At 41.8% G+C, this 11,249-nt stretch overlaps 1 protein-coding gene across 1 annotated transcript; it reads left to right on the forward strand.

Moving 5' to 3' along the window:
* The first annotated feature begins 3,498 nt into the window (after positions 1-3,498).
* On the forward strand, positions 3,499-9,299 carry LOC123149972 (ubiquitin receptor RAD23d). The gene is made up of 12 exons (XM_044569762.1): positions 3,499-3,748; positions 4,193-4,354; positions 5,317-5,373; positions 5,849-5,931; positions 6,005-6,067; positions 7,088-7,265; positions 7,437-7,607; positions 8,171-8,254; positions 8,334-8,381; positions 8,553-8,665; positions 8,754-8,832; positions 8,990-9,299. The coding sequence occupies exons 1-12, from the start codon at positions 3,683-3,685 to the stop codon at positions 9,110-9,112; spliced, it is 1,227 nt and encodes a 408-aa protein (XP_044425697.1). The 5' UTR covers positions 3,499-3,682; the 3' UTR covers positions 9,113-9,299.
* The last annotated feature ends 1,950 nt before the right edge of the window (positions 9,300-11,249 follow it).

The raw sequence follows: 11,249 nt of genomic DNA on the forward strand, positions 1-11,249 counted from the left end.
GCAGGAGGCATGCGCCTCTTTCGATCTGTATCCCAGTTTGTGCTAGCCTTCTTAAGGCAAACTTGTTTAACTTATGTTTGTACTCAGATATTGTTGCTTCCGCTGACTCGTCTATGATCGAGCTCTTGTATTCGAGCCCTCGAGGCCCCTGGCTTGTAATATGATGCTTGTATGACTTATTTTATTTGTAGAGTTGTGTTGTGATATCTTCCCGTGAGTCCCTGATCTTGATTGTACACGTTTGCGTGTATGATTAGTGTACGATTGAATCGGGGGCATCACAGGTGCGCCTGGAGGAGTCCTACTCCCATCGGGAGTAGGACTCCCCCCTCTTGCCTTGTTGGAGAAGGAAAGGGGAAGGGGGAAAGAGGAAAGGGGGGCGCCGCCCCCCCTTCCTTGTCCTATTCAGACTAGGGGGGAGGGGGCACGCGGCCTGCCCTGGCCGGCCCTCCTCTTCTCCCTTAGGGACCATGTAGGCCCATTAACCCCCCCGGGGGGGGTCCGGTAACCCCCGGTACTCCGGTAAAATCCCGATTTCACCCGGAACGATTCCGATATCCAAATATATGCTTCCTATATATCAATCTTTATGTCTCGACCATTTTGAGACTCCTCGTAATGTCCGTGATCACATCCGGGACTCCGAACAACCTTCGGTACATCAAAACACAAAAACCCTAATTACGACCGTCACCGAACTTTAAGCGTGCGGACCCTACGGGTTCGAGAACTATGTAGACATGACCGAGACATGTCTCCGGTCAATAACCAATAGCGGAACCTGGATGCTCATATTGGTTCCTACATATTCTACGAAGATCTTTATCGGTCAGACCGCATAACAACATACGTTGTTCCCTTTGTCATCGGTATGTTACTTGACCGAGATTCGATCGTCGGTATCTCAATACCTAGTTCAATCTCGTTACCGGCAAGTCTCTTTACTCGTTCTGTAATACATCATCCCGCAACTAACTTATTAGTTGCAATGCTTGCAAGGCTTGAGTGATGTGTATTACCGAGAGAGCCCAGAGATACCTCTCCGACAATCGGAGTGACAAATTCTAATCTCGAAATACGCCAACCCAACAAGTACCTTCGGAGACACCTGTAGAGCACCTTTATAATCACCTAGTTACGTTGTGACGTTTGGTAGCACACAAAGTGTTCCTCCGGTAAACGGGAGTTGCATAATCTCATAGTCATAGGGACATGTATAAGTCATGAAGAAAGCAATAGCAACAAACTAAACGATCAAGTGCTATGCTAACGGAATGGGTCAAGTCAATCACATCATTCTCCTAATGATGTGATCCCATTAATCAACTCATGTCTATGATTAGGAAACATAACCATCTTTGATCAATGAGCTAGTCAAGTAGAGGCATACTAGTGACACTCTGTTTGTCTATGTATTCACACATGTATTATGTTTCCGGTTAATACAATTCTAGCATGAATAATAAACATTTATCATGATATAAGGAAATAAATAATAACTTTATTATTGCCTCTAGGGCATATTTCCTTCAGTTATTACATCCAATATGTGAGCATATTGAATGTAATAATGTCTTATATTTTGGGACAGAGGTGTATATTTAAAAGTTCATCATTCATTAAAAAATGTTCAGTGTATGTTTACCAAAAATCAAGTGTGTATTTAAATTTTGTCATGTGTCCATTACAAAAAGTTTGCCACGTATTATAAATATGTTCATCGTATATTAAGAAAATGTTCACCGTATATTAAAAAAATCACCATGCATTATAAATTATTCATCGTATATTAAGAAAATTCTCAACCTAGATTACAAAATTGTTCAATGTTTATCTACAAGATGTGTAACTTATAGTACCAAAATGTTCTCTGTACTAAAGTATTGTTGATGGTATCATTGAAACAATGTTCATTGTGTATTTGAAATAATTTTCATCATATATAATAAAAACATTTAGTGTGTATTTGTAAAATATTCACCATGTATTGACGAATTGTTTTCACCGTGCAGTAAAATTTGGTCACCATGTATTAATAAAAGAAAGAAAGGACAAAAGAGACAAGAAAAAAAGAAAAACCAGAAACCAAAAAAGCTGAAGAAAAGCCTTAAAAGAACCAGAAAAAACATAAAGCAACAGAAAAGCCAACAAAATGAAGCAATGAACGACACACAACTCGCTACCGCGAACTGGGCCGGCTGCAGGCGAAGCCACTCCTATTTACCGCATGTGGGAAGCTTTTGGAACCACCGTCTTTACCAAAAACATTTTAACCCAATAAGTATTTGTGGCCAACTCAATTCAGTCCATTTTGGCAGCCAATTTTGGCCCATTACAATGTTACCCAAGTCGTCAATTTTGTCTAGATGTTAAAGCAATACTTATTTTCTTTTGAGAAAATGTTCGTTGCTTGATATAAACGATCTTATATTTCTTTACAAAGGGAGTATTCATTATTTTGTATCCCTTGATAATTGCATGCACCTTGCAACCGTTGTAGGTTTGCGCGTGAATTTTTGCCAACACTAATTTGATTGTGTAAAAGAAATAATATTATATATCCGATAAACACATATTTGGTAAGAATAGTTGATCTAGAAAAAACAATAATGCAGATAGGCGGTGCTCTCACCTGCGGTGCACCTCACGCGCGTGACGCAGTTCCGCCCCTCTACTCTTCATGCTCCTCCCGGCGAGGAGGAGGTTTATGACGCATAACCCTCCAGTGCAAAGCCCTCGCCCCCCCCCCCTCATCGACGCGAGGCGGCTCGTTTGTCGATTCATGGGTGGCCGCCGCTGGAGCACCACCCATTGGCCAGGAGGAGGCTACAACGCACCACACACTCTGAGGATAAGGTCAGATTCATGGCTTCCCGCGGCTGCTCGCCGAGATCTGGTTGGGAGAGTGATGAGTGAAGGAGAGAGAGGATAGGGCGTGTGGGAGAGGGAAAATGGGTCAGCCGAGATAAAGGATGCCAAGCTGCCCCCTGTTCGCGTGGGTGCTAACGCTCTCTGCTTTAAGATTCGTGCGCCCCATCCGATGGCAGTTGGCGCGTTAGCCGGGAATCCTTAAACATCTGACGTTTGTTAGATAGCTTTTCGTTTTTTAATAAAAAAACATTTTCTTTCTTGTTCTCCAACCCAGCACAACAACCACCTTTTCGCACTCCACATCCGCCCGTCTCCCCCCCTGTGAAGGAAGTATCTCCCCGGATCCGGTACGCCCACCCAACATACGAGTGACCCCCACACGTCACCGCTCAATCCACACCAAACCGCTCTGTGTACACGCGAGCACCTTCCGCACGCAGATCCGCCCACACACCGCCTCGGAGCAGCCGAACTGCCCACCGCCTCGCACCCCGCTGTCCCGCCTCCCGATTCGACACCCGTGGCCCTCCCACTGGCAACCGGGCCAATCTGGCTCAGGCCCCACGTGTCAGGGACAGCAGCCGGACACCGCACCCTCCATCATCTATCTCTATCTGATCGGATATCTTTTTGGTTACGGCTCCAGATTTTTTTGCTACCCCTATAAACTCACTTCCCCCGTGCGCCCCCGTCGTCCTCCCCTCCCTCGCGAGTCCGAAGTCAAGGCGAAAACCCTCGAGGCGAAGCGAGAGTCAGATAGGGATAACCGCGAGAGACGAGAGTCGAGTGAGAGGGTGGAAGAGAAGGCGCGATGAAGCTCAACGTGAAGACCCTCAAGGGCACAAGCTTCGAGATCGAGGCGACCCCCGAGTCCTCGGTACGATCCATCTCCCCCCTTCCTCTTGTCTCTATCTCTCTCCAATCGCGCGCGATTCGGCGCAATTATCCGGCAATTCGCTTGATTCGGGGCGTCCTGGTGCTATTGGGGCGCGGCGTGGTACTGTGATTAGGTGCCCGTGCGGGCGATGTCGCGTTTCTAAGAAATCTGAATCTAGGGTTTAGTCGGTGCTCGGCTCTGCTGGTGTGTGGGGGGTGGATGGCGTGGTGTGTAGATCGGTCGCAACTTGGGGTTGTTGGGGCGCTGATGCCTGTGATTTTACGTCGGCTGGGTGCTCTGAATTGAACGTGTTGAGTACTGCTCGGTAGTAGTCACTTGTGCGGGATTTTTTTGGGGAAGTCTGTTATCTGTTGTAGCCAAATTGTTTGGGCCTGCAAATGCTTGATGTTGTGCTTCACTAGTACTAATCTGTTTGTTTCGCAGGTGGGTGAGGTCAAGAGAATCATCGAGAGTGCTCAGGGGCAGAATGTGTACCCTGCGGATCAGCTGATGATCATATATCAAGGAAAAATTCTCAAGGATGATACCACTCTGGAAGCTAACAAGGTTGCAGAGAACAGCTTCCTTGTTATAATGCTGTCTAAGGTATTTGATGCTTCTTGTCCCGTTAGTTTGCATTGTCAGTTCTCCAACTGTTGAATTTTTGCCAGACCCTCGAGTTGTTTGAATAGAAATTAGGCCATATTTGTATGTTGCAGGGAACTAAGCTTGACAATGTAGCTTATTTTAGTCAAGATCTAATGAATACTTATGGCATTAATGAGTATATATTTCATTACCTTGATCTGTAATCCTTTGAAATTTGACGGACCTTATTAGACATCAAGTTTTTTGTCGAAGTATTCATGTTTGTCTGATAATCAAAATGAGATGCCTGCTCAAACCAATATGGATCCCACCATTTCCCTCCTTTTGTTTAGCCAACACCCAACGTTGAGCTGTAATCATAGACATACGATGATGTGCTCTGTTACACATCTGAAATGCACTTGCGTGTTTAATTCAGCCATGGTATTTAATATTTGCCGTGTTTTGAGTTTTTAGCCCGCTAATTGGATGAAGCAATATATATTGGTCTTAGTGGTTTCATTCATGTGGATTCCACATTTGTATGTTCTCTCAGTAATGTCTCCATTCTGCACTTTCAATGTTCTTTTATCAATCACTCCTAATGTTCTTTTGTTAAGCGCTTCTCAATCAAATCATTAGAAGTTGGTGATATAATCATAGACATGCGATGATGCTCTGTTACGCATTCTAAATTGCCCCTACGTGTTTAATTTGACCATGGTATTTTGTTTCGTTTCTAGTTTTTTAGCCCACTAATTGGATGAAGCAATAAATATTGATCTTAGCGATTTCATTCATGTTGTTTCCATATTTGTATTTTGTCAGCAATGTCTCCATTCTGTACTTCTAATGTTCTTTTGTTATGCACTTCTTAAATCGTTGAAAGTTGGTGCCAGAAGTGTGTTTTGAAGATTTAAATGGCTGTTATCTTCTGATCTGGATATCAGTAACTTATCTGGTATGCATTTGTCTTGTAGCCTAAGGCGTCATCATCTAGTGGTGCTTCTACTGCTTCAAAGGCACCTGCTAGTCAGGTATTTTGGGTTCATACGTTTTTATCAGACCTGCCTATTATTGTATTTTAACAAACATTTTATTCTATGTTCTTACGTCCTGCTGTGCAAAAAAGCTAAATATGATCCCACCCTGGTTTCCCTTTTTTCTTTTTGTATTTTATATGCATCTTCATTCCCACCTTTTATCTTCAATCAGCACCAACAATGTTCTGCCATGTCATATCACTCTTTTTTGTTAGGGTTATATGTGGACTCTTCAAATTGAATAAAGTTAGATTAGTGAACATGAGAAATGTGTGTTACTAGATAATAAGGTGGGACATCTGTGATCATAAATATCTTGCCTTCTGCGAAGGCAGTTCACTTTAGCTAAACAGAAATAGTAGTTCATCATATAATTATGTTGTGTAATATTACCCTGTATTTTGTTTCTGTGTGACCCTCAATTTATCAACATCTAACTGGAATTATTTAATTCGTCACATTGCGCTAGTCTCAACCTGCTACTCCACCTGCCCCTGTTGCCTCAGCTGCAAGATCACCACCTTCACAGGCACCTGTTGCTGCATCTGAACCGTGAGTTATCAATGCCTCCCAACTTTTGTGTTGGAACCTTCTATTTATCTAATTTATTTCTTCTCATTTGTAGGGCGCCTCCCAGTGCACAGCCTTCAGCTGTTTCTGATACTCCAGCTCCTGCAGTAACTGCATCGTGAGCCCATTTCTGAGCCTTAATTTTTCATTCTATTAGAAGCTACTCCCTCCGTCCCTTAATGTAAGACGTTATTACATCCAATATGCTAATGTCTTATATTATGGGATGGCGGGAGTATATTGATACTGATTAGTGTATTTAGTCTGTTTGTTAAACATAATCTAGAGCTTTGTCCTTGTTATTTTTAGCTACAAATTCCTTACTTGCCTTGTCATATGGTCGCTTGTCATGTGGGTTCTTTCTGTAAACTACTCCCTCTGTACCACAATACTTGTCGCTGGGGGAACTTGTACTGGTTTTCCCCAACGACAAGTATTTCGGTACAGAGGGAGTATTATCTATTTTTGCACATTGGTGACCCGACATGTTTCCATTCGTGTTTCTGTTAGACAGCATGCACAGTTTATATCATTGATGAGCCATGTTCTGAACTTTTCTTCCTTTTTCTTTTTGAACTGGAGCCATGAATTATTCTTGAATGCCTGAGAAGAAACGAGTTTCTTGTTGCTTTTATAATGATATAAATATAAACATGGTTGAATTATTGTGGCATTGACCTACCTAGCAGCTGACAAGTCATGTAACCTATTTCCTGAATTCTTTTGGTATTAGCGTTTATTACCTTTTAATTATTTTCTTCTTTGGTACTTCTCTGCAAGTTAGACTGCTAAAGTGATAGAAAATCTTACTTATGATGTAACACTGGGTATACTGGACAAAAGTTAAAGAAAGATGAATGGAACCTTGGAAATGCATAGGTTCATACATTGATTTTGATAGGTTATATTCTTTGCTTTATTTTCTGAATGTGTGGACTTCAAAAACTGGCAGTTCATTCTATGTGTTTGTGTGTATTTGGCATCAGCACATGTTTAGTGCAACTTCTGCTTCTGTATATTATGTAATCTGGCTACTGATTTGGTTCTAATGAATCTTGAGCCAGAAAGAATCTTCCTCATTCTCTTTCACTGTTTGACTATAAAATTAACATTTCTCTATTCTGCTTGTGCTGTATAGAGGCGATGCTGATGTATACAGTCAGGCTGCATCAAACCTTGTCTCTGGCGGCAGTCTAGAACAAACGGTCCAACAAATTCTTGACATGGGCGGTGGCACCTGGGAACGTGATATGGTTGTCCGTGCTTTACGTGCTGCATATAACAACCCTGAGAGGGCTATTGACTATCTGTATTCTGTAAGTTCCATGCTTGTTATTTTTTTCCTTTTTCTTTTGAAGTTTTTATTTCCATGTGCTGCCTTTCATTATGTGCTCAATTATTTTTGTACAAAATCTGGAGGGAACTGAATTTGTGTTTCATTCTAAATTCATGTTATTCTTACTGTTTCATTTTGGTTTGACTGTTAGGGAATACCTGAATCTGTAGATGCCCCACCTGTGGCTCGAGCACCTGCTCCTGCTCAACAGGCACCAAACCTGCAGGCTCCTCAGGCTCAGGCTGCACCTCTAGCACCAGTGCAGCCATCTGGTGGCGTCTCTGCAGGGCCTAATGCAAATCCTCTAAACCTTTTCCCGCAGGTATGTACTCCAGATATACCCCTTCAACCATTATAGTTTTTGTATATTTTTGTGTGGAATTGGATGGACCAAGCTTTACAAAGTCAGTAGTTGCTGACCCAGTTAAACTAGTTTACACCTTTACATTCATACACTGCCGCAACTTCATTTTTTTTACATGCTCAGTGCCATAGGGCATTATCAGAAGCATGATTAGGAATCATAGGAACTTCACAGCAAGAGAGGCTCCTACTGCTTTAAATTTTTTTAAAATATATACAGGTGTCAATGAGACCACACCCTGCCCCTAAAGAAAAAGGGAAATTGCATGTCAGTCTCTGAAGCTAAAAGTTGGTCCCTATGTGGAGGGAAAATCATAGCATAGACTATTGTTAGATATGCTCTTACAACTGTCTGTTCTGTGGTGTCTCCTGGTGTGCAGTCTCCTTGACAAAGCATTATGCAACTTTCTTGTGTACTGCATCTACAGCCACCTATCTGTTGTACATTCTTATTCTGACAACAAACTTTTTTGCGATGATGATCACTCCTTTGGCTAGTTTTGATACAAACTATCTTAACAGGGTATTCCAAGTGGCGGGGCAAATGCTGGTGCTGGTGTGGGTGCCGGTGCTGGCGCCCTTGATGCATTGCGACAGCTTCCACAGGTACTAGCAGTACAACCTTTTACTGGTTGGTCATTGAAGTGTTGCATTGTTCTAACAGTGATGCACTTTTTCCTGTCAGTTCCAAGCACTGCTTGCATTGGTCCAGGCTAATCCCCAAATCCTGCAGGTACGAATTAACCTTTTTATTTAGTACCCTATGCAAACTTCTATAAGATGTTTTAGATCACTACTTTTAGTGACCTAAAACGTCTTATAGAAGTTTACAGAGGAGTACTTCATAGATTATCATTTTTATGTACTTGAAAATCAGCTGATGTATCATCCTATGTATTCACAGCCAATGCTTCAAGAGCTGGGGAAACAAAATCCCCAGATCCTGCGGTTGATTCAGGAAAATCAGGCTGAGTTTCTCCGCCTGGTAAATGAAACACCTGAGAGTGGTGCTGGCGGGTAAGAATTAATAAACATTATACAACTATGTGCAGTTAGGCATACACACAGCATTTACATTGGTGTTTTCTCCACTATGTGCAACCAGGAATATACTAGGCGCGCTAGCAGCTCAAATGCCACAGGCAGTTCAAGTTACTCCAGAAGAACGGGAGGCCATCCAGCGGGTACTATACATTTTGATGATTTGCTTTCTTTGTAAAACCTTGCCTAGTGTCACTCTTGACAGTTTGACTATCCATTATCAATGGATAGTATCAGTTTCTTTGTTGCATTACTACTTAGGAGAGCTTTAATATTTAATTATATTTGTATATTTGACAGCTCGAGGGGATGGGGTTCAACCGTGAGCTTGTGTTGGAGGTCTTCTTTGCATGCAACAGGGATGAAGAACTGGCTGCCAACTATCTTTTGGATCATGGCCATGAGTTTGAGGAACAACAATAGATGTTAGATTGGTCTTGCTGTTGAAAGACAGAAGAGTCAGTGACGGAAGCAGTACAGTTTGGTGTCGTTCTTATATCTTGCTGCTGAATATCACTACTACTTGCCATTAGTGCGATGTTGCTGACTTTCAATTTCTTGTATCCTGGAAATGCTTTCTAAGTACATAATATCATATGCAAACCTTAAATTGTGTGTGCAGCTGGTCTCTTTCTACTTTTTAAACAGCATCTGATTATCTCTAGAATTGCTACTCGTTTTACACGGAAAAGATTACTTCTTAGTTTTTTGTTCGCACCGCCGTGATATTTCAAGCAAGCTACTTAATGGGAGATGGAGTTTCCACACTCAAGCTCAATTGTGCCATTGTGAACAATAAACATTGTTCAATTTTCTGTTATGTGCAAAATTTTATGAAGAAAAAACATTCGTAATGCTCCAGGTGAAAGAAACAAATTCAATTCTCCGAAAGACTTCTCTACAGTATTTTGGTGTGTTGATTTTGTTATTTTTACTTAGGCCTCCACGAATGTGATTTCATCATGAAGCAATGTTTGTATTTTGCTGTTCATAACAAGACCATTTGAGCTGGGATTAGAAGAATACTTATGACTTGGGTTTATCTTCTCCTTTTCTTGTTACGCGGAGCTAGATCACGCTATAGTGGTCACATATTACATGTATATGGATTTTATTTGTAGTAGCACTCTGCTCAAATAGAAGTGGCACTTTGCTCAAATATTTCTGAGAGTAGGTGCTAGATTTGCTTATAAAAGTCTTCAGCTCGTGCTCGCCGATTGTTAGCACTTATCCATGTGACGCGAGTTCCCATCTTGGTTTCTTTGCCACCCGGACGAGACACCCGGTTGGATACCTCCAAAATTACAAATACAGGTCATAGTTTGTTACGACTTCCGAGCGATTTCAGGACTCGATGTTTTGTCCTACAGACTTGTTTTCTCTTCGTCCTATGCTCGACAAACCTATATGAGTGCATGTCCCTAGCGAGTAGCTGGCAGCCTTGAATTGACCAGAATGTCGCTATGCAGAGAAACAAAGAAAATGTGAAAGTAACATGCTAGTAGTACGTACGACTGGCAGATCTCAAATGATGACTAAAAGTTGACCATTTTAGCTGGCCATAGAGAAAGGAAAAAAAATTCGTTACTATGGAAAAAAATTCTTCATAGAGTTGCTAATACGGTACTCCTTTCGTCCCATAATATAATAGCGTTTTTGACACTTTCAGGAATTTTTTTTGCGGGGGTGCTAGTGTGGTATTGCTGCCGTGAGAATTGCAAGTTCATGCCTGATCTTTTCTCGAACTTTACAAATCTTTCTCTCTGATGGGAGCAGTAGAATCAAACCCCACTGCTCAGCGGGGCTGCAAGCATGTGTGGTTTTCAAGGCCCACTAGACTTTAAACCTTTCGATTTTGATTATTGAATAAATAAAGTTGGCATTGAACGTTTACTTGTCTGGGTCTGAGCGATCCAACAACACTAGAAACCATTGGCTGATGGGAAAGCCTTGGCGCTCTCAGCTGATCTGGGAATTGAAACTTTATTTGTCGCCTCTGATTGCGAAGGAGTTATCAATGACATTCATGAAGGTTTGGACGCGGTGCATGGAGTGGTAATCAAGGAAATCCAGGACTGGATGAAAGAGTTTTCTTCCTGTAGTTTTCTTTTCGAAAAGTAGATCTTGTAATTTGGAAACACATAATCTAGCTAGATTCTCTCTCTCTCTTTAGAACAGGGTAGACATACTTGGTTGGGCCAGGCCCATGATTCCAACATTATCCCTGAAAACTTGTCTATTGAATAATACAATCTGGCGTGATGCCCTAAAAAGAATAAATAAAATTGGCTTCCTAAAAATGCATTTATTCCATGTACTTACGTGTGAATATGGAGCTTATGGTATACATTAGCAAAGAGCCCGTGCGTTGCAACAATCATGATTGAAGACCCCAATAGATTCATATCCTTTATCTTAACATGGCATTAGCAAAAGAACCCGTGTGTTGCAATGTGAGGAAAAAAATACCACAGGCCCTGACCCAATAACCATGACTCAAGACCCTAATAGGTTCACGTGCTAGATATATTAGCATTTTTTCAATTAATCTAATCCAAGA

The sequence above is a fragment of the Triticum aestivum genome, chromosome 7A (assembly GCF_018294505.1).
Source record: "Triticum aestivum cultivar Chinese Spring chromosome 7A, IWGSC CS RefSeq v2.1, whole genome shotgun sequence".
Lineage (NCBI taxonomy): Eukaryota > Viridiplantae > Streptophyta > Magnoliopsida > Poales > Poaceae > Triticum > Triticum aestivum.